Source organism: Mesoplodon mirus (assembly GCF_964341445.2).
Source record: "Mesoplodon mirus genome assembly, chromosome: 2".
NCBI classification, from domain to species: Eukaryota; Metazoa; Chordata; class Mammalia; order Artiodactyla; family Ziphiidae; genus Mesoplodon; species Mesoplodon mirus.
This window is the reverse complement of record NC_138977.1, coordinates 68,789,414-68,814,352: the sequence shown is the minus strand read 5'-3', so window position 1 is coordinate 68,814,352 and position 24,939 is coordinate 68,789,414. Positions and strand designations below refer to the sequence as shown.

The 24,939-nt window shown below is 39.3% G+C and overlaps 1 protein-coding gene across 7 annotated transcripts in view; it reads right to left on the bottom strand.

The window, feature by feature from the left end:
• Positions 1 to 24,939, bottom strand: part of NRG3 (neuregulin 3) — a gene marked incomplete at both ends in the record, with an annotated part of 1,107,647 nt that overhangs the window by 267,934 nt on the left and 814,774 nt on the right. For all 7 annotated transcript variants that reach the window (XM_082611217.1, XM_082611214.1, XM_082611218.1 and 4 more), the window contains one exon: positions 9,197 to 9,270. In XM_082611217.1, coding sequence (XP_082467343.1) covers positions 9,197 to 9,270 — 74 coding nt within the window. The remainder of the gene's footprint in view (positions 1 to 9,196; positions 9,271 to 24,939) is intronic.

Genomic DNA, 24,939 nt, shown 5'->3' with positions numbered 1-24,939 from the left:
AAATACTGTGTATATAAAATTTAACTGTACTGAAGGCTGAACCTACTCAGGCTATCAACAGCTTGTATGAGTAGTAAGAACCCTATTAATATCCCTCAAATTGGAGAGGGTAGGGGAAGGGCAGTGGGGGAGGGGTGGAACCAGAGCACCCATTCTGAACTGAAGCCTCCCAGAGCAGGTAACCCATGGGCTACTCAACTTCCGGCTTACACCAACCACAGGTGTAGGTGCCCTCTAGGCAGGGAAGGAGAGCACTGCTAGGATTTCCTGTTCAGAGAGGTAGGTGTGGGCAGAGTGGAAGCCTCACGGCAGGATTAAAGACCTAAATGTAAGGATGGATATTATAAAACTCTTAGAGGAAAACATAAGTAGAACACTCTCTGACATAAATCGAAACAATATCTTTTTTGATCCACCTCCTAGAGTAATGAAAACAAAAACAAAAATTAACAAATCGGATCTAATTAAACTTAAAAGTTTTTGCACAGCAAAGGAAACCATAAACAAAACAAAAACAGTCCACAGAATGGGAGAAAATATTTGCAAACAAAGCAACCAACAACCAAAAAGCACATGAAAAGATGTTCAACATCACAAATCATTAGAGAAATGCGAATCAAAACTACAATGAGGTATCACCTCACACCTGTCAGAATGGCCATGATCAAAAAATCTACAAACAATAAATGCTGGAGAAGGTGTGGAGAAAAAGGAAGCCTCCTACACTATTGATGGAAATGTAAATTGGTACAATTATATATATATATATATATATATATATATATATATATATATATATATATATATATATATATGACTGATTCACCTTGCTGTACACCTGAAACTAATACAACATTGTAAGTCAACTATATTCCAAGAAAAAAAAAATAACAGACAACATCACCACAGGACACACTCACTTACACTGTGGTAGGACTCCCTCACCCACCTGCCTTGGAGACCGCCCTGTTCTGCCAGGGACTGAAGTGGCATTTGGAAAAATAAAACTAGATAAAACCAGACGGCATTCTCCCTCCTTCATCCCGGCCCACAGTTTTGTAAAGGGACCCATACATAATGTCTCAGCAGGTACCTCAAAGTCTAATACAGCAGAATCTGAAGTGTCACACAGAAAAATAATGATGTTCAAAGGAAGGGGACCAATAAGAGGAATCATAATAATTATAACTCTATGGAAAAGAGCTACTGTCAACTTTTGAGACTTTTTCATTTTTCATATTTAGACTGCATAACTTATGGGGTTCAAATTCCAGCCCTACCACTTACTTAAAGTGTATCCTTGAGCAAACAGTTTTACTTATCTTTGTCTCAGTCTCTTCATCATTAAAATGGGGGTTTTTATTGAATATACTTCAAAGAGCCATCTGAGGATTATCTGAAAAATGGTTAGAACAGTGCCTGGCATGTAGATGCATCAAAAAGTGTTATTATCATTCTTTTAATAAGTATTGTTAATAAATATGTATTGTAGAAAATTAGAAAAATAGAGAAAAATGTTGACAAGAAAAATTATGTGTAATCTCACCATATTTTGCAATGCATGGTTTACAAATTATTTTTTAAAGAACATATATTAAATGTAAACATACATATTTTCCAAATTTGGGTGACTATATATTTCCACATAAAAATTACAAAACAGTTGGAATGCTATGACCTAAAATGATTATTAGTGGTAAACTCTGAGTGATGTGATCATGAGAAATTTTTTCTTTCTTGTAAATATATTAATCTTCCTACTGTTCTAGAAATGGTGTGCATTAGCATGTTTAATTGGTAAAAGTTAGGTTAGCAATCAAATATCTAAAAACAGCATAGACCTGATAGAATTGATGGACTTTGTAAGATTCAAAGAGGCATGATCAAAAGCTGATAATTCTAGTACTCTTCTTTCAAGGCCAGAAAAAGGGTATTAAGAATTACAAATTTTACATATTAATACATTCTACTAGCAATGCTTTTATGGCTACTGGAGGGCAGAGTAATGTAGGGGACTTAAGCATTCTGAGTAGATTTCAGTCTGGAAGACATCCCCTCTCATCAATAAGGATTAATGGGCCAAGAGCAAGTGGTTATTAGTTTATGCTTCATGCCCTCAAGAACCTTCTGTTTCTCCACCTAACTTATTAATGGAAATTTCCTACCCAGGACCATGTAGCCCATCTCCAAAGAGAATCATTTACACTTTAGTACAAATGACACTTGTAAAGTTGGGCAGTGTGCAGCCTGTGCAACAGTACACAACCACAGCACCCCATGTGAAAAACTCACTGCCATGCTCCTGCCTAGATAAGCCTTTCCTTCCACTTCATGTGAATTTTTATTGTCCCCCATTTAGATGATAGTTCCTTAAACTGTCTGGTCTTTTATGTGAGCTATTTGTAGTTGTTTGTACAATTTTTTCTTGCCTCTATGCAACTGAAGATATTTGAGGTCAGATAATATGTCTCATTCAGCAATACCATGTAGTTATAAAGGCAATAATAACAGTTAAGATAAAAAATAATAATACTAGATAACTTTTATTGAGTTTTCACCATGTGTCAAGCACAAACTATTCTGAATAGATTATTTTATTTAATCCTAACAATAGCTGTCTGCAGTAGAGACAATTAATATTTTATTTTATAAAGAAGAAAACCAGGACCCATCAAGGTTAAGCAACTTGTCCCATGTCAAACTATTAGTAAGAGTTGAATGAGTGAATGAAAAATACATTTTAATGTCTTATAGACAGTACATTCTTTGGAGCCTATAATTCACTTTAAATAAATGCAGTTTTCTAGACTATGACTTTATTGATGGTAGGATCCCTAATTACTACTGTTTGAATCCACAGCATGGTGTACTTTATATGTGCTTAATTACTTAGGGGATAATTGAAAGAATGAATAAAAAGATTATTTCAGCTGTGCACTTGACCCTACTTTTGAATGGCTTGCAGGGACAGCCTGCTCGGTACTGAGGGCTGTTTTCTTCTTTTAACCAGGGTGCCTGGAGGATTCTTCTACAGATAAAGAAACTGAGGCTCAATTGCACTGTGATTCACCCAAGGCCACACTGCTAAGAGCAAGTGGTCACAGGATTAGAATCAAGATCTTTTAACTCCTGATTCAGAGGACCTTTCCTTATACCCTTCCATCTAGTAGTTGTCACATTGCACACTTTTCCATATACTACATGAAATCGGGAAAGGCAAAAGGGTGGAACGTGGGTCTCTTTGGGAAACTTCCCACTGATACCCTTCAAGGAAACCTCTGCAACTGCTTAGCCAACTCCTGCCTGGGCTCCCAGGCCCCACATTGGCTCTTGGAGGCTCTCCCAAGTTTCCCTCTCCCTCACTGTGACACGCATGGCAAAGCACCACCACTCTGCCCTGGGCTGGCTGGTTTGGGCACTGGGTAAGTGATGACCCAATCTGCTTCCTGGTACACAGGGAAGGAGACCAATAGTGCTCAGACCTGATGAGTTAGTTGTCCCTGCAAAACATTCTGAAGTGGGCTCTGTGAACTGGTTCACTGCCTGGTGCTCCCTCTGTGGCTAGAACCACATGTCATGGCAAATTTACTTTTTGGATCTGCAAAGTGATTATTCCTGAGAAGTTGGGGTACACAAGCCCAGTTTGGAGTGATGGAAAGTCTAAAAACTCCTATCATATTTTTGCTAGCCTTCATCTGAATCATATCCTGACAGGCTGCTGGCATCTTACAGGGTACTCTGAGAGCACAGCCTGGTTTCTAAGATCCAAAGAAACCAAAGTATGAATGTAAGACAGTACTGTTAAAGTTACCAGGTTAAAACCAAGATGGAGCCACTCATGCTAATTCTCATATCAGCAAACAAAAACTTAACTAAGTTTCTATGCTTGGCTCTCCCAGAAAAGAAAGGCTTAGCTTAACCAACCAGTGCTTGCCTGCTCAGCACAAGTTACCTGACTTTCCTTTGCTCCATGTAAGTTGTGTAACCTTGCTTTAACCAATAAGCAAACACCCAGTTTAAGTTCCTTGTTCTTGGTCACTTTGGTCTTTAAGAATCTCTCATCTTATACAGTTCTTCAGAGCTCCTTTCTATCTGCTGGATTGGATGCTGCCTGATTCATGAATTGCTGAAATAAAGTCTACTAGATCAGTAAACTGTCTGTGGAAAATTTTCTTTTTATGGTTTTTATATAGACTAGAGATAGAAGTTATCCTCCATCCTCCCATGGGGAAGAGCAGATGACACTGAGAGTTTAAGCTGTATAAGCCCTGTGCCAAACTTGGGGCTTGCAGACTTATCAGCTCCCTCCAGCCCTGAGGATACTGGGTATTAGATGCTGATGTGGAGAGGAAGGCACAGTGAGGACCGGAAATGGTTACCACTGGCTGTGTGTCAGGAAAAGGACCCTCACTGCAGATGGGTGTCTTTTCCACCCTGTACTATTCTTTGATTTTCCTCTTAAACCATTCTCTGGAGCTGCTCTCAGGCTTTCATTGGCCAAGGATGAGATCAGGATCTTGCTGATAACTCAGGTTGGCATGTGCACTGAAGCAGGGAGACCCAGGACAATATCTGCCTGAAACCTTGGTCAGTTCATCATTCTTCAGTTCCATCTAGCTCTGCCTTAAGGCTAGAGATGGTACCTGACCTGGGTGGGTACTGAAGGTAAGAGAAAACAGGAGTCTACAGGTCGATCCTGTATTTGTGAGGAAAATGGATTTGTTCCAAAGCAATTACATTAGAAATCATCAAGAAGATGATGGTGCTTCCTGGAAGTTCACAGTGGCTATCCATGTGTTGGCAGCAGTAGGAAGCAGGGTACAGGTATAAGCTCTTCAGGAATTCTAGATTGGCTGGTCCTGGCTCCTCCACAGAAGGTCACGTCCTCTTGATCTTGATGAAAGTCTGCTCCTCTCACTGTCTTTCTTCTGAACCCCTGCTTATTCATCCTTGTGATGGGAATGTGGCTTCCATACCCTGGGTCCATATGAGGTTTTGAGTAATCTGACAATGCATTATACTTTTTTGAAAACTGACATCAAGATATTGTATAAGTTTGATTCTTATGTGTATACGAGTCTTCCTGAGTAGAGCTGACTACAGGTTCTTTGTGAGTTTTTGGAACAACAGGTCTGAAGACCCAGCCTGGGGCCACAGTGCAAACACTGGTCCTATCAGCCATTGAGTTTCTCACAGTGACATCCTGGCTTTGCTTCCCTAAAGGCAGGTAACTTGAGGTTATTATTATTACTATTATTATTATTATTATTATAAATTAATTGACAAAGGTACACATTTCTGATCAACTCTACATCACCTGGGGGAGAATAAAACAGCAGAGACTTCTACCCCTTGTTCCTTAGGATTTCACTAAACAGAACATGCAATCAGAAAATGGGGAGAGAAGAAGGGAGAGAGAGAAGAAAAGGGAGAGAGGAGGAAAAGCAGCGGGAGGGTGTTGGAGGGATGCTTATTTCCAGAGCAGAGTCATTCCAAGATACCATGAGCAGCAAATTAAACGATCCTTCAGCAAGAATTTTGACAAGGAAATTTCATTAGGGATTTACATCTCTATGGAAGCTCAAGTTGCTGCATTAAGATATGAAAATTGTGCAAATATTGTTCCTTAGAATAATGTTTGCTGCAGGTCATTGAGTTTCAGTCAATGAAATTTAGAGTGATAAATGTCATATTGAAAATAAATAGAGGAAGGAGGGGCCTAGGAAAGGAAGGAAAGAGCCCTGCAGTGGGGAGCTCAGGTCCCAAAGTCATGTGGATTGGAAGTTAGACTCCAGCATTAACTAGCTGTGGGACCTTGAGCAAGTTTATTTAATATTTCTGAGGCCTAATTTCTTCATCTACAAAATGTGGTCAATTGCCAGTAACTCTGCTGGACTATGATTGTGAGTGTTTAATGAGATAATCCAAGTAAAGCCCTTTGGCCCAGTGCCTAACACATGTAAACTCTAAACACGTATTAGTATGATTACAATGATGAGCAAGGAAGTAGGCTAATGTTTACCTGGAACTGACCTCCTGTCAATCATGGTGATAGATGGTTATAGGTATTATTATTGGCATTATACAGATGACAAGCCTGAGGCTCAGGGGCTTAATAAATCTGCCAAGATCACAAAGGAATAAATGTTTCCACCAGAAACATGCCCATGCTTATGTGTCTACATGTTTTTCTCCCTCACTAGCCTTGGGGGCCTTAGAGCTTAAATCCTGTTTGTACACTTCTGTACTAAGAGAATCTGACCAATTATAGATGGCCCTTGGTGGGTGCTCAGAAAATATTTGGGGAAGGAATTAATGATTGCATAAGTAAATAGATGCATGCATAGATGAATGGGAAATAAATGCTTTTCCCATTTAAACTGTGTCACAGGGACTCATCCATAGGTTTTTCAATGTTTTGTTTTGTTTTTTCAATTGCAAGGTGTATGGTCAGGACACTCAAGATGGCTGTTCTCTGGACATCCCCTGCTCGACTAGACTAGTGTCTGCTTCACCTATGCCCTACTCCCCTGACTGACGTTCTTACATACTTGCCCCAGGCTCCAGCTAATGACTGTCCTAGCTTTAGATCAGAACATCTCCACTCTGATAGTTTATCAAAGGGGCAGTGAGAAGCAGGCTGTCCCTCTGCTGGTTTCCCTGGTAACCAATGAGCCGACCTGATGTTAATTCCCCCTATAACTGGTAACCCTGCCTCCCACCCCAGCAAAGCCTGCCACCATGTTCTGCCCGCCATCTGCCACAGATGGTGGGGTGGTGCTCCAGGACCTTGCCTCAGACATGTAAGCTTCCTCATCCATTAAACCACTGCTGTCTCTTGCTGACTCTGGGCTCTTTCTTTGGTGTTGAAGCTGGGCAAGCACAGGGCTTGCAGGCCTGTGTAGTGCAGCCCAACACAAGGCATTCTGGCATTTTGATTCAAATAATGATATGCCATTTTACAGAAAACAGGATAAAAAGGAAAATTTTTTATATACTTCTATAACCCCAATACTTAAAGTTCCCTTTTAGCATTTTAGTGTACATTTTTTTCCACCTTTGGACCAAAGAAAATTCTTACTACAATCTTACATGAAAATAATTTTCTAACTTGCTGTTTCACTTAATAAGACTATTTCACATAGCTCTTATTTTAATAATTTACTGGAATGTGATCGATGTGCCATATAATGTTCTATTTAAACATAATCTTGTTTTTCAGAATGTGTCTATTTTTTCACCATTATAAGTATTGTTGAACTAAATATTTTTGTGTATGTGAGACCAAGGTTTTCAGGGTTGGTGACTCTGATCATGGGATCATTTTTCTTTGAGGACCACACAGTCCTTATAGTGGTCTCATTCTCAGCTTTTGCAGTGATGGACTATCATATTCAATTGAATGGCAAAGGTTTGATTAGACTGTGTAAAGAAAGATTATTTTACCCATTTTGTACCATATGCAAGCCCTGTCCCAGTACCCGTACTGGACAGATATTCCACAGCTATATAGGAAAAGAGAAAGGAAGGAAGGAAGGAAGGAAGGGAGGGAGGGAGGGAGGGAGAGAGGGAAGAAGGGAGGGGAAGGGAAGGAGGGAGGAAGAAAGGAAGGAAGAAGGGAGGGAGGGAGGAAGGAAGAAGGGAGGGAGGGAAGAAGGGAGGGGAAGGGAGGAAGCATAAAGGGATGCAAGAAAATAATAAAGAGAAGAAAAGGAAAGGGGACAATAAAAGGGAAGGAAAGAGAAAGAAAGAAGGGAAGAAAATAAAACAAAGAGGGAAGCTAAGTATAATACATCAAAGTGAATAAAAAGAGAAACAAAGAAATCAGCAAACCCATTCTTCTTTGTAAGATTTCTAGTATTCCAAATTATACGTCTCTAGCCAAAACCATACCTTTTAGACATCAGCTTAGCAAGTGGCAAAAATCACAAGATAGGAAAGATTTAACATTTTCTAGTAACTGCCCCCTACCTGGGAAACTCCTAGAGACCAGAGCCTCACATTTCAGAGAACACAGATCATGGCTAGCTTGGTTGCTGGCTTTTAGGCAACAACCACCTTTCTCTAGGAGAGCTAAATTTGCCAAAAATAGAGGAGTGAATGCGGTACAGTGGCAGCTTGCCTTGACAAGATAAAACACAAGCAAACTGAATTAAACAAAAATTTCCTTTTTAAAAAATATTACATTTACCCGAGGAAACATACCTAAAAACTCAAGGGGTAAATGAAAATATGCATTTTGAAAAGGTGCTGAAGGACGGCTAAACATGGTCATTATGCAGCGATGTGCACATTCACAGACCGGGTGGCCTCTGGCTGCTGTCAATGCATGATATTTCGCTAAAGTTTATGCTATGCATGTTTGGTATTCAGAAAACCAAAATATTGCCTTTACGATTTGGAAATGTCTGTCATTATCTTCACTGAACTAAACTTCTGATTCAATAAAAGTCCCCTTTTCCTTAGTGGCAATCCAATTGTAGCAGTCATTGAAAGAGCAGATTATTTACAGATAAAGTAAAAATTTCACGTTTGACCAGAATTGGGCATATTCGTATAGAACATTACTTTTTACTCTGTATAGAGACAGAAACTAATGAGTGGCAATATTTTGTAGTGGCAAATTGTCTTCTTTCATGAATGGAAAACAAAATAATTTGTCATTGGTACAGTAATCGCTGATACTCGAATAGTGTTGCTAAAAATGAGGTTTTCACAGTTGGTTTGAAAACTTCTTATATAATTTTTTATGTGTATTTCCTTACTTTAGGAAGGTAGAGGTTAATAGGTTTAATATTTTCACAAATTACCAACCAGTGGGTAAGAAGCAATACGATACTATAGTTCTCATAATACTCTTTTGGATAAATAATAAGGTCTTTTATGTTTCTATATTCTTGCTTCCATAATGGAGTGATAGTGGGGGAGTGTGAAAGCTAAGGGAGCAGGACTTGCTGGAGTTCCCAGCAGGGGGTAGTGGTAGAGATGAATCTGGAAATCAGGCCCCATCCCTGGAGAGGACCTACACCTGGACAGAGATGGTTCTGAACAAACTTTGAATGTGAGTGTCTGTCCCCAGCTCCCACCCTTGGCAGCATTCAGAGACACAAAACTGAGATACAGCCATCAGTGAGTTAGCAAATGTGGCTCAGAGTTTTATACTGTGTTAAAGACAGAAGAAAAATGCTTGACCTACTTGGATCCGATAAGATGGAATCAGTTTTCGGCAGAAATTGATCACAGCGGACTCCTTGGTAGCCTTCTTTGCACCTGAGAGAAGGGATAAATGACAAACATACGCATGTGTTTGTGAATGGTTAGAGATTTCAACAAGCAAAGTAGCCACCAATGATATCACAGTGAGAACAGTACATTCATGCTTTTGTATGGCTTGGTTCAGTCTGTTTCTAACATTGATAGTAGGTGAATTTTAGTCATGTCTGTGTAAGAAAACAGCACCACTTTGCTTTTATAGTTTTATAGGTAATATCTAATAAGCAAACTTAGTAGCAATTTAAGATGCCCCTCATAGTAGTATGAATAATGGTTACCCTCATAATTCTGCAGGATTCTTTATGGAACACACTGGTCTCTAAAAGACTGCAAATACCCTTTCAGAAAGCATCATATTGCAAGTGTTATTTTCCTAAGAAAAAATCATTTTCTAACATGATTGATCAAATATTATCAGTGGAGTTGGGCTGTTTATTTTCCTTGTGTTTTACTAGTTTGTTCATTTGCTAATTTTATCTTTTTTTTTTTTTTTTTAACTTTGCAATTCTTCCAGTCAGTGCCACCTAACTGCTGGGTCAGAAATAGCAGCATTTATTTCAGATCTGGCAAGATCTGAAAGGCATCTACCTCTATGTGCAAGGCCTCTGTGCATTTTCTTTAAACTCACATTTTTCTCTCCTCATTTTTCTCTTTTATATTCAGCAAACAGGTGCAAAGTGTGTACTTTCTGCGAGGCATTGTACAAGGCAACTTTCCTAAGGTGGGTACAATTTGGAGGCAGGGAATTTGCCTAAAAGCCCCTGCAATGGGGCATATCGCTTCAGCCCTGCCAGTCCACAGTCTTCTCACAGCTTGCTCAATCAAGGCTGCTTGGCCACCTCGGACAGCCTCAGCTCATCAGCTGGCAGTTCAAGGAACAAAATACAGCTGAGGCTCCACACACCTGCCTCTGAACAGTCTCTGTAAGCAGGGAGGTGGCATTTAGTATATCTGCTTGAAGCTTAATCTCTCATGCTCAAGTTAAGCAGGAACACATCCATTGTTCCTTGTGGGATGAATCTGTCCTACTTACCGAGGAGGAAATTGTGCTACTGGCATAAAAATTAGATTTAAAAAACAATCCTCTGGTTGTTAGAAATCTACAACATCAACAAAAGAATTCAAAGAGATCATTCTGTCAGAGATGGGAGCCATGGATTCTTTCTTCAGAATATGCTTTGTTTTCTGAGTGTAATAAACACTTTATTAGATAAAGTCTATTGCAACTGGAGCAGTCACAGTGAAAGGCACCTAGGTAATTTTTCTACCTTTCATTGTGAGCTGAATTGGAATACAGGTAATGGGGCAGGCTCTCTTTAGCACCTTTTTAAGCCTGGAATGCTGGAGTGTATTTGGCAATTTTCCCTATAGATTGAGAACAAAGATTTCTGATATATAGACACCCCAAATACCCAACAGGCTATTGAGAGAATTTGTTTAAGCAGACACATATTTTCATAACCTTTTTAAAAATTCATTTATTGCGCTTGAAATAAAGCAGGCATATCACTGGTTCGATAATGGTACAAAGTCAGAAAATACTTAAGACTGAAGCACATTTGTGATGAAGAAATAAACTCCTGTTCTCTGAAAGCTACCCTAACATTGTTAGTTTGACTTTATTCAAAATTACCTGAACCACAGTGTTTTGGTTTTCATTTTCTTGTAATGATGACTTAGGTGCTGGGTGCGTGCTGTAACATGCATTTACTCCTGAGGATTTTATTTCCAACATATGTGGGGGAGTTTAAGCACACTTCACTCTTTGTATCTTCATTTAATATGAAAATGGTATCCTAGGGAGATAGCTGCTTTTAAGGGGAAGTGCTTTTGTTTTGTTTTGTTTTGCTTTTTAAGGGGTTTTTATCACTTAAAATGCATTATTCCGTTTGTGTGTGGAGAAGAAAATAAGGGAAGATGTTTGAAGTTTTTCTAGTCTTCAACTGATTTTCCATGACTTTGAGCCCACTCTGAAGTGTTCAGGCCTCATGGAGTATCAGGAAAATTGCACAGTATGTGCCTTCATCCTGCCTTCACACCTGTGTGCTGGTATGAAGATAATAAAGGGTGATGTTGTTGGAGCAGCCTGGCCCAGGCTAGGAAACCTGCCGAGGGCTGTGACTAGATATGCAGCAAAGCCCTGCTCCTTTGTTAAGGTGGTCGCGTCCCTGCTAAATGTTGCTGGATTTTAAGGATGACCAATTAAAATTTCCACTTAAAAATCACCTCACCCTGATAAGTTCAAATCCATCCAAATTTGAAGATAAAATGTGGCCAGCAGGTAAAGCCAATGAGGTGGAATGAATTTATGACACTGTTAAAGACATAAAGCAAAGGAAAAAATGTCTTAAGATCCACTTCTGTTGAATAGATTGAGTTTGGCAGACCTTCTGACAGTGTGATAAACAGCACATCTTTTGAGAAATATCATTGCATGTTTGTTTTGTTTTTTGTTAGTTGTGGGGGGATTTTGAGACGGTTTTTTAAGATTTTTTGTTTTCTGAGAGATACAGGTATATGAACAAGAGAAATTCATGTAATAGAAAGTTCTGTTTGTTCATCTTAATAAAGCATGACAGAATTAGGAAAATTTTACAAGTACATGTGTAATCTTTAATGGTAAATACACGTTTGGAAAAAAAGCACAAATCTTGCCTTAACCAGGTTAAATACTCTATTATTTTTCTACTCTGCATTGCTTCAAAGCTCCACTGAATTCATCCACTGCCTGTTCTCTGAATTTATTTATCCCTGAGAAGGCTGGCGTCATAGAAATTTTATTAAAAATATCAGTGTTCCCTGGTGGTCTTAACAGGTAAGTTTTGCTTCTACAACTAGATGGCCAAAGAGCAGGATTAGAATAGAAAAGACAGCCACGGTTTATAAAGAGTTGGGTAAAGAAAATGGGAGAAGCGTTATCGACAGCAGAACAACCACAAAGTAAACTCAGTGTGCAAGAGCTAAGAATTTTATTATGAAAAAAAAATTAGTCTTAAATTCTGTGTGTTCATCTACTCTGAGATGAAGGACTTGTCACTTCAGAAATCAGTAAGTTCTTGATTGTGTTTTGTTTATTTACAAATTTAAAAGGCAGTGGGGAAGGGCATCATTGAGGAGACAATGTCCAAAGCAGGGTAGGGTGGATGAGGGGTTGAAGAGAGAACCATGGTGTGGTAACCCTGAATAAGGGACACTGGCCCCTGGCAATGAAGTGGGGTCAGAAATTGGAGATTCTGAGCCCAGTTTAAGTGTCAGCAAAGTATCTCTCCTGGTGAGCCTCAGGGCCAAATCACAAACCAGGTCCCTCCCTTTCCACAGGGATAGGGCCAGCTGTACAATTTCAAATGCAGACCTCACTTTTTCTACTCCTTACATCCTTCTGATTTGGCCCTGATGCCCCTCCCACTTGTTCAGCTGTACCTAAAATAACAAGCCACCCTTCTATTCATGTTTTCCCCTTCTATATTATCCCTGAGGAAAAGCCCAGTTTGTTTTTTTTTTTAAGATGTTGGAGGTAGGAGTTTATTAATTAATTCATTCATTTTTGCTGTGTTGCGTCTTCGTTTCTGTGCGAGGACTTTCTCTAGTTGTGGCAAGCGGGGGCCCCTCTTCATCGCGGTGCGTGGGCCTTTCACTATGGTGGCCTCTCTTGTTGCGGAGCACAGGCTCCAGACGCGCAGGCTCAGTAGCTGTGGCTCACGGGCCCAGTTGCTCTGCGGCATGTGGGATCCTCCCAGACCAGGGCTCGAACCCGTGTCCCCTGCATTAGCAGGCAGATTCTCAACCATTGCGCCACCAGGGAAGCCCCGAAAAGCCCAGTTTTAGAGAAAAGTTTTAAAAGGCAATTCTTGGGCAAAAGAAAAGAGAATAATACTGGCAAAGATAAGAAAATACAAAATGCATGATTGTCAGCTAGAAGCTAATACTTGATTTGTCTAGTGTGTTAAAGCAGAAGCAGTGAGCCTAGCACTCAGCCTGGATGTGGAGGGCCCCCCAAGGAAGAGACTTTTTAAATGGTCAGCTCATTTGCTGATGTTCCCACAGAAACGGGCATCCTTTGGCCAGCTAAAAGTGGCTTCCATGGCCATCAGCCCACACTACTAACTTCAGACCATGCCCATCTCTTCTCTACGATACTCACATACCAATTTATTTCTTTGAACTCATTTAATGAATAGCAACAAATTAGAGCTTATATTAATGACTTTGAGTGAAAATGTAAGAACTCTCACTTCTCACCAACAGCCTCCCTACATTTCCAGATTATTCTTCCATTTCTCCTGCTTCCTCCTGTTAGGAGAGCAAAGCAAAGCAAAGCAAAGCAAAACAAAGCAAAAACAAATAACACAAAAACTGTCCCATTGGGGGAACTATACTATCTATCCTCTCAATCCTCATCTGTTGATTCCCTGGTCATTTACTCATTACTGGAAGATGTGACCATTGCTTCACCTCCTTCTTCTCCATTGCTACTCTGTCTTCACTGCCACAGTCTCTGTTATCTACATGGATTCTCAGCCAACACGTCTCCTATCACTTCTTCCTCAACTAATCAGAATGATTAACAGTGTTGAGTTTATAGCCTCACTTAATATTTGCATGGATATACTTTACGCAAACCTTTTAATATCCCTGTTCCCCACTTTAAACCCGAACAAAATGGGAATGATACAAGGAGAAAAAATGAACAAGCATGCATGGTTGATATTACATACATGAATTTTGGCCATTTTTATGCTTAGGGACCTTCTACCTCGCGTATTTGCAGAGATGCATTTTACATAATTTACAGAGAGAAATATATGGAGGTTAGAAAAATGTTCAAATGTTTGCTTCAATCCTGGTGTAGGGCCTGGTCTCTGCATACATTTTAGAGAAAGTACACATGCTTCCTTCTTGGAAACTTGATTTTAGACATAAAATTTAAACTAGCAGAAATCAATTAACTTCACAAGAGAAATGGTGGCAAACTGTATGGTTTGTTTCCTGACTGTACCAACTTTTATTCATAGACCAAAAAATGGTAGTTACTCTTTGGTGTTACAGGAAAGTAGACACTTTGTCAGTGATATACAAGCCTGCCAATTTTAAGGGGCCTGTTAAATGCTGATTTGATAAAAGAACAATCCCTCCAGGTATTCTTCTTTATCTCCTGCCAATTCTCCTCAGCCTCAGTGTCAGCCCTTGGTTGGGAAAAATGGAAAAATCATCAGGCGTTTAAACTTTACATTTTAGAGGCAGGGTGGTTTGGAGCACAGCCTGGTTTTAAATCCAGGATCGGCTATTTACTAGCTGCTTAGCCTTCCTCTGCCTCCTTTTATTCATCTGTAACTTGGAGATAGTAATAGTAGCTTCCTCCTAGAATTATTATTAGGAGTAAATAACACATGTTGTTCATGGTAAGCACACAACACGTGTTAGTTTTTTTAAAATATTCTTTGAATTTGGAATCATCATCCCAGGTTTTCAAGTGAGGAAACGGAGGTTCAGAAAGGTTAAACATCTTGTTCCAAAATCACACAGCCAGTGAGTACTTGAACTAGTACTTGAACAAACTCAGCTGGAGTTGACTTTAAAGTCCTTGCTTGATCTGTGGCATTTTCTGACATTCTTCATGGAAATTCAGTAGATACATAAATCATCGTTCACCCAGGTATCTTTCCTAAGATTAGTATTTAAATATATGGTTCAAATATCATGAACTGAAGCTATGGTAAGAATTAAAGACCTAGATTTGTAAGTTATTATCCAATTTCAAAATGTTCTTAAGCAAACCATGTCACAGAGGGTGGTCACTGATTTAAAGGCAAATGTCCTAAGCTTTGTGTTAATTTAAGGGGTATTCACTAACTATGGATCTTTAGGAGTACCACTCTTAAAGAATGACATTTCTTGATTGTGGACTGTCCTCAGTTTAAAAAAAAAGAAGAAGAAAATGAAAAAAGAAAAAAAAACAGAAACAAAACAAACAAACAAAACCAGAGGATACAGTTTCAACAAGGTGAATGAATTGCCCAGCATGGAAGAGATGGGGGTTCTAGAGCCATAATCCCAAACTAGGTCTCTATCTCTGAATGCAAATGTGTGCTGGGGAGGGGGGGGGGCAGAACCTTTTTTAGCTAAGGATCTGCAGCCTAGAGTTATAGGCTCAAAAATTATTAATGGTGTTAGAACAAATTCCCTTCCCTGCCACTCACTGCTGAAACTGAGATCTAGGGTTTGCTATGGAGGATATTGTGACACTGATTAAGGTGTAAGTTTTCTTTAGCTGAATTTAGAACTTAATTAAGTGGTCTTATTTAAAAGGAGCACTAATTAAGACAGCAAGATCTTTAAGTTAATCAACTGGAATTAAATTTACCTATAGCCTGGCTGTAGGTACAGTCTTTCTAAAATCCTTTGAACTACAGATGGAAGAATTTAGAATCGGATTATTTTAAATTGCAGAGCAACAGCTGCCTTCAAACCCATGAGGGTCCTCCAATGTGTTATCAACAGTTTTCAAATATATCACAAATTCCATGGCTGAGTCAACTGTTGCTTATAATGTCACTCACAACCATGATTATTCTTGCTAATGAAGTTAGACCTGCAATTTTCAGAAAATGTAAAGGTTTTTAAAAATTTCCCCTTAGCAAAGTTTGAATTCAAAAGTAGATGGAGGCCAATTACTTCATCATGAGACTGATATGATTTCAGAAGTGAATTTGAAAGCATCTGCTCAAATTCAGGAGGTGTGCTGCATTCAGTTAATATTTGAGCCCTAAAGCCGAAAAGGAAAAGAATGATTTCAAGTCTGAGACATTAAAAATATATAAGAAACATGTGTTTCCTCAACTGCAAGTTCCTCTCAACCATGTGTAAACATTAGGCGCCTGGTCCAGCAGTTACCCATACACTTCATTGGTCAATTTTAGTACCAGAGAGACAGAACCTGTTTACATCGTCCTCTTACTCCCATATATGGTACATTCACTTTTGAACAATCAGTGGCTAAGGAGTTCTCATGTCAGTCTGAATAAACATCTTGGCCTTTATAGAAATTTCTGACCCTATTTGGTCAAGAGCCTCACTCAGCCTTATTACTTCATTAACAAAATTAAAACACATGACATGACATGAAGGTACTATGCAGCTTAGAGTGCATAGTAATAGTATCCGAAGCAGCTATGTGGGCTGAAAAAGCCATTCTATGTAACTTAGCTTTGATTTTTACTGCATCTAGAGGAAAAAATAATCCCTTTTTAGGCTAAGAAGGTAAATTAAGAAGTAATCTATTGGCCTTCTTGCAGGAAGACTAATTTCAATATCACATTAGAGGTAGTAAAATAATAATTGTCTTTATCAAGAACAAAAGGGTTAGGGAGTAATAATGACAAGTGGAGGATAGATGGAATTTTGCTTTATAAATTCAAATTGAGAAAATGTTATGTTATTGATTTTCTAGTATACACAAATTCTAACATGACAAACATGAGATTCTAGTTTTCAAGGGAGGTAGCCTGTTATGGTGGAAAAGTTACGTCCTATGGATGCAGAATGACCCCTAATTCTGCCATGTAGAGGTATGACAGAGGTCAGTGACTGACCTCTCTAAGGTCTCAGGTGCTCATCTCTAAGTGGGGTTATGAGCCTTGATTTAGTGTGTGCTCTGTGCACATTGCACACACACAGACATAGACACACATTGCCCCCAATGCTTATAAATATGTTTAGTAATCAGAAAATTTAGGCAGATAATTTAGGTTCTAACATTAAAGTCAGAGGACAGTCATGCTCTCCTTCCCCCACTTCTTTAGTTAATTCAAAGTTCCCATGACTGCCTTTGATAATTCCCAGCCAACAATGGACCAGGATTTATTGTCCCATCTACTCCCTATGGTTCCTCTTTATTATTTTCTCTTAAGATGTCACTAAGATTGTGAGATTAGCCAATCACAGACTTTCTCTGAGGCTTAAGGTTCAACTATTAGCAGATTCCTTCACTTTTCTCTCTCTACTTTCTTGAAATTAGAAGTGTAATTGACTCACATGTTGAGACTATTCAGTGGAAGAAAAGTGACAACCGTCTTTTCCAGCTCACAGTTCAGCAAGAAATGTAAAACTGAGCCAGAGGAAAACATGCTAAACTTGCTATTTTAGTCAACTTGGGCTGCCATAAAAACATATCATAGACTGGGTGGCTTAAACAACAGAAAATTATTTTCCCACAGTTCTGGAGACTAGAGGTCCAAGATCAAGGTGCCAGCAAGGTGTGCGTCTGGTGAGGGCTCTCTCCTTGGGTTGCAGATGGCTGCTTTCTGTTACCTCACATGGTGGAGAGAGAGAGATTGATCTGGCTCTCCCTCTTCGATCTATCTCTGCCACTTCTTCTAAGGCCACCAATCCTATCAGAATAGGACTCCAGCTGTATGGTCGCATTTAACCTCAATTATCTCTAAAAGACCCTATCTCCAGATACAATCACACTGGAATTTAACGTTTGAACATACGAGTTTTCAGAAGACACAATTCAGTCCATAACCATTACTAAGCTGGGTAACATAGCTATAGAGTAGCAAAGACCAGAATTTGCATTCTCCTGTATTTAGGATTTCCAGATAAAATACATAACACCCAGTTAAATCTGAATTTCAAATAAACATTTTTTTTTACATCAGTGTGTCCCACATGTAATATGTGGGACATACTTATACTAAAAATGTATTCATTATTTATCTGGCATTTAAATTTAACTGGATGTTCTGTATTTTATTCCCTAGATCTGGCAATTGTACCTACATGAGAGTAAAAGCATCTGAATAGTCAGAGAAGTAAGAACCATCAATAGGAACATCTAGATTAAAGTTAATGTATAATATTTTTGCTATCACTATATCTTGTTCTGATAAATTTAGCAATCTCTTGTTTTAAGGATAAGGAGCCTGGGCACATTATATTTATTTCTATCAACCATGCAAGGGACATAATGAGCTCACAGAGTCTGGAGGAGGAGAATAAGAATTTCAATAGCTAGCTCTTAAATGGCCAAAGCACTGAAAGGCTACTTCCAGAATGTGGTGAAGATCAAAGGAAGTAATGTTGTTTGTAAATGTTAGGTGCAGATTTGTGACTTGATCAGGTGAATCACTAGCTACTATTTTGCATAAATTCTGAATAAACTGTAAGAGCATCCTTGCCAGGAGCCCAAGTAAGACCAAAGGAAGAAAGAGGGCCCATTCTCCCTCCTTCATTCTGCAGCTCACTTTACTTAGGATCATTTTAATACTGAGGCACTCATATGTTGTTGAATTTGAAAAACAGTGAACACAGATGTGGGATACAAGGCAACGATAACCTAAAATCAAAGACACAACATAAGAAAAGGCTCCTCTGGAGGACTGTGATGTCCTTTCTGGAATTCACTGTTCTCAGAAGGAGACAGTGAGAGAGCATGATATCAACAAGAGATCAAACACACCAGCCTTGTTCCTTGCCTGGGTAGTGTGGGTGATTCCTGAAGCAAAGCCATACACAGCTTGATAAGGAAGAGTGAAAATAAAAGAAATCTGAGACATAAATCTTATTTAAAAGGTATCTTTATGATTGGCATTATAAAGCAGAGAAGGAGCTCATTAGCGAAAGAACCGATAAAACCACTCACAGCATGCTTCAAAAAGAAGTGGTAATAATTATTGCCTCTCTAAGAAAGGGGGCAAAATATCCACACAATGTCATTCACAAATCTGTTTGCAGACATCACAGAGCAAGCTGCAAAAAGTCCCACAGCTTTCAGATTTAATTAAGTGAAGAAAGCAAAAAAAAAAAAAAAAAAAAAAGACTCTTACAGCTCACATGTCTGGATCATAGAAATTCTACGTGAAACATGATTTTTTTAAAAGGCATTTTAGAAACCCCTAGAGTTTGCTGAACCCTCATTCAACAGCATAATTTCCCCTGTTTCTCCCAGGATATTGTACAATCCACTAACGGTGCAGCTTTTCTGCCGGCTAAAGGACGTGGGCAGCTTTGATCCGAATTACAATAATATATCTCCTTTGTGTGATAAATGATTTACTGCTGAGGATAAATGGATATAATCTTTCATTATGTATGACATTCATCAGCAACAAGGAAGCTTTGGACTGAATGGAAAGTGATTTCATATTAAAAGCCTCATGCAACTCAGAATGAGATGAAAGTGGGGTCTTGCCTTGAAAAAAAAAATGGCACAGGCTTGTAAGTTTAAATGGATGCTCAGTCTAATATAATTGTTACTGTAAGTTTGAAAATCTGTTAGGAGGAAACCAGGGAAATATGTGACTAGATCAACCTCAGTTTTGCACAAAAAAGCCCCATTTCTTAACCATACTATTCTACTTACTGAAATGTGTCATTAAGTCTAACTTTGAGAACTGAGAGTAGTGATAGAACCAGGTAGGGAGGAGGGAGTAGAAGTGGGGGGTTGTGTAAGTGACTTAAATTCCCATGATTATGGAAAGTCAATGTATCATAACTAAAGTAGATAAATAAAGAAACAGAGGTTTAATATGTTATTTAGAGATATGAAGTTAACAAGCAGGAAAATCCTAAACAAAATGGTTTACTAAGCACGTCCAAGTGTTTGGGGAGGGGTACATGTTGGGGGAATCGGGCATGGGAAATTAGTGCAAAAGGATAAGATCAAGGCTGGTGGCTTTTCATTATAAGCACATTTGTATTTTTTATTTAAAAAATATATACACTTAGATGATGAAGACATGTAAGTAGAGCAAATCATTTAATTTTAAAAATGATTCAGGGCTTCCCTGGTGGCGCAGTGGTTGAGAGTCCGCCTGCCGATGCAGGGGACACGGGCTCGTGCCCCGGTCCCGGAAGATCCCACATGCCGCGGAGCGGCTGGGCCCGTGAGCCATGGCCACTGAGCCTGCGCGTCCGGAGCCTGTGCTCCACAACGGGAGAGGCCACAGCAGTGAGAGGCCCGCGTACCCACCCCCCACCCCCCCCCAAAAAAAAAAGATTCAAGTTCTTTGCTTCATTGACTGAGGGGATTCCTGATGGCACAGTGGTTAAGAATCCACCTGCCAATTCAGGGGACATGACTTCAAGCCCTGGTCTAGGAAGATCCCACATGTCGAGGAGCACTAAGCCTGTGTGCCCCAACTACTGAGCCCCCATGCCACACTACCGAAGCCTGCGCACCCAGAACCTGTGCTCTGCAACAAGAGAAGCTACTGCAATGAGAAGCCTGCACATCACAAGGAAGAGAAGCCCCCACTCTCTGTGACTAGAGATGCTAACGCATATATATGGAACTAAAACAAACAAACAAAAAATGGTACCGATGAACCTAGTGGCAGTGCAGGAATAAAAACATAGACATAGAGAAGGGACTTGAGGACATGGGGTGGTAGGGGGAAGCTGGGGCGAAGTGAGAGTAGCATCAACATATATACACTACCAAATATAAAATAGATAGCTAGTGGGAAGCAGCAGCATAGCACAGGGAGATCAGCCCGGTGCTTTACAACAACCTAGAGGGGTGGGATAGGGACGGTGGGAGGGAGGCTTAAGAGGGAGGGGATATGAGGACATATATATACATATAGCTGATTCACTTTGTTGTACAACAGAAACGAACACAGCACTGTGAAGCAATTATACTCCAATACAGATGTATTAAAAAAAAAAAAAGAAAGGCAGACCAAAGACCTTAAGAGATACTTCACCAAAGAAGATATGCAGATGGCAAATAAACATATGAAAAGATGTTTCACATTGTATGTCATCAGGGAAATGCAAATTAAAACAACAATGAGATACTATACACACCTATGAGAATGGCCAAAATCCAGAACACTGTCAACACCAATGGTGGTGAGCATGTGGAGCAACAAAAACTCTCATTTGTTGCTGGTGGGACTGCAGAACGGTACAGCCACTTTGGAAGACAGTTTGGCAGTTTCTTACAAAACTAAACATACTCATATCACATGATTTTGCAATCATGCTCATTGGTATTTACGCACAGGAGTTGAAAAGTTATGTCCACAGAATAACCTGCACACAGATGTTCATAGCAGCTTTATTCATAACTGCCACAACTTGGAGGTAACCAAGATGTCCTTCAGTAGTGAATGGATAAATAAACTACGGTACATCCAGACAATGAAATATTATTCAGTGCTAAAAAAGAAATGAGCTATCAAGCCATGAAATCACATGGAGAAAACTTAAGTGCATATTACTAAGTGAAAGAATTCAATCTGTAAGGCTAGCACAGTGGTTGAGAGTCTGCCTGCTGATGCAGGGGACACGGGTTCTTCGTGTCCCAGTCTGGGAAGATCCCACATGCCGCGGAGCGGCTGGGCCCGTGAGCCATGGCCGCTGAGCCTGCGCGTCCGGAGTCTGTGCTCCGCAACGGGAGAGGCCACAACAGTGAGAGGCCTGTGTACCGCAAAAATAAAACCCAAAAAAACAGTGGTTGCCAGGGGTTGGGTTGGGGGTTAAGAAATGAATAGGCAGAGCACAGAGGATCATCCAGTGCTCTGTCTGCTCTTTCACATTTCCTCTTAAAAAGAAAAGACATTCCTAAATCTACATGCTACCTCTGATGCCAAATGTTTTAGTCATTCCAGTGAAAGCATATGTTTTGTTGGAGATCAGTCAGCACAGTACAGCTGGCTAGAGTTCTGGTAACCAAGCAAGGTCAGAAAGAGGTGGCGATACCAATGTCCCTAGCTTGGACAAGATCAGATAGTGAAATATGTTCTAAACCTGAATGTCATATGGAAACTGGGAAAATAACACAATGGCATGGGTAAGGATGGGTAAGCTAGAGAAGACATATGAGGGGGGATATTCTTCCTAATGGTGATATGGGTAAGATTCTTGACCTTTAATTAAAATGAAGGAATATGCAATCTGGTACAGCTAGGTTGACAAAAATTAAGTAACCGTCCATAGTCAGCAAATTCAAAATATAATTCAAAGGAATGGTATTTAACTGGAGTGTTTGGTAAGTTGAAATAGAAACTCAGTAGATGAGCAGTGACTTGAAATCGATAAAATATGATTATTTTCTAAAAAGAGAGAGAGAGAGAGAGATTCAGTTAATCAAGTTATGGGTGATGTATCTGATATTCCTATATGTGTTTTACCTAGGAATAAATCAAGGAGAAAGTGTTATCAGAAAGCACTTCTACATCTTGTAGTGTAATAGATGAGCAATCTGGGCTCTCTGAAGACTTCCTCTGCTCAAAGCACAGTGCTGAGAGATTTACAAAGGTTAGACAAAGTAATCCTCATGAAACTGATAAAAAGGAGATGGGGTTAACACTCTTTTATAGATGAGGAGACTGAAGTTTTAGAGAAATTAACTTCTGTGTCCCAGGACACATGGAAAATATGTGTTAGAACTTGGATTGGACAACTTAAACCAACACTAGAGATCATATTTATTTCTCTACCTCATGTCATCTGTGACTGTTCAGATTGTGTTATGTATCTATTTAAAGAGCTCTACTTCATTAACTACTTTTTGAGGAGGAGAGGACCTATCATTTTACGTTTATGGTACAAATAAAGATAAAAGTGAAACTAAGAGTTTAACGATTTGCCCACAGTTACATCATGACATAACTGAATTAACTTGAAAAAGCCTAAAAGAAAAATACAATGATATTTAATGTGGCTTTTTTAAAACGCAGACTCAATAATATATTATCACATTCTAATCTCTCAATTCATATGCTCATTCAAAAATTAAATATATTGAGAAAGAAAAAGTTGGTATATCTGAAAGCAGAAACTTCTTTAAATATTTGAAACCAGGAAATTTAATAGACAATTGATTGACCACGTGAAAGAAAGGGTAAGAAGCTAAAGAAAGAACAATAGAGTCACACAGGAATTGACAACAACATGGAATCACTCTCACCCCTAGGCTGAAGGGATAAAGTCTGAGTCCAGGAAACTAGGATAAATCCAGTGGGTCCATCAGACCAGAGCTGGAACCCTAAATGAACCTAGCTGCTGCTGGAAATAAACCAGGAAACAGAGAAAACAGAAGGTAGAGAGAGAGAGAGGAAAAAATAGAACAGGAAATAGAGTCCTGCCTTCCAATTTAGTGCTTCCTACTGGCCAACTCCACTCAGAAGCCATTGGTCCAGACAGCCTAAGAAATGTGGTTCTGAAATAGAGAAGAGAATAAAAGATGGGCAGAGTATAGATGTAAAGCAAACATGTAACTGATCCGTTGAGTTGGTTATACATGGGGTACATACTCTAGATAGCACACAATTAGGTATATATCCACATATTCATATCTATATAACACAAACACCCATGCAACTTAACACGAGCAGCAGAAGGCCATTATCCCCAATCATTCTAGATAACAGAAATCTTACTAAACTTGTAAAAACTATACTATTAAGCCTTTGCATCAGTCTTCACTAGGAATCTTCCCTACTCCTTCCAATCTACACCCACCTCTACCACAAACACTCACGGGCACCTAAATGCACATGCACGGGCCCAAACTCTCCCACTCACAGCACATTGAGGGGTATAATTCACCCCTCTGGGCGCTCATTTCCTCCTCTGCCAACAGGGCTAATTGCCCTGGCCTGGCGCACAAAAGAGAGCCGTACCTACTAATTTACTTAAAGCTCATAAACTCTTTTGAAGATGAAAAGCTCTAGTTTTCTCATTCTGTTCCTTTGCTTCAAATAAAAATCCACCTTATATAAAGGTTTCTGGGGGATTTACTACCAGACTTCTATCTAGAAAAAGTTGTACCACAATTACAACTTTAATGACCTACTCTAAAAATTCCCAAGACTATGACATAATTAGTTCATTTTATAATCAGTACTTTAAAAAAATCATTTGTCAAAAGTAAATAAGAAGTGACTGGGGCTCTTGGAAGTAATCTACATTATTTGATGTAGAAAAGGGAGAAGTCATATTTATCAAGTACCTACAGTTTTTCAGATTCTGTGCTAGACACTTTACATAATTACCTATATATTCTACCCAGGATTTTTATGTCAGCATTGTTTTATTTGTGGTTTTAAAGGTGAAAAATAGAGGTTTGGAATGATTAAGTAATTTGATCAAGTCACAAAGGTAGTAAGGTTTGAAGTTGTGATTTGTGTCCAGGGTGTTTTGCCAGTGACTCTTCATTTCTGAACATTGGAAAGCTTGTAACTTACTTTTCCTGAGCCCACAGCTGTCAACCCCTATATTAGAACCTTTAGTGTCAATAGTAACTTTTGCTACAAACAGGAAGTAGACATTGAACAGTAAAAGAGAATAATCAGAATCAAGAAGACTGCCCTGTTCTTAGTACAAAGAAACCACACCTAGTACAGGCTTACTTGCAGACAGCACCCTTTAATAGGGAAACTGAAAATAAATTATTTAGAAGAACATGTTGATGAATGGCAGAACTGGAGACAGTCTCCTTTGAGGGGAGGAAAGTGGGGTTGTCATCACATAGCTGATGACTAGTTTGGGATACTTGTTATGGGAGGCCTTGATGTATACAATGACCTACCAGTGAGTGGGAGTGGAAGGGACTAAGATTCTGGCTCACTCTAAGGAAAGACTTTTTTTTTTTTTTTAAACATCTTTATTGGAGTATAATTGCTTTACAACAGTGTGTTAGTTTCTGCTTTATAA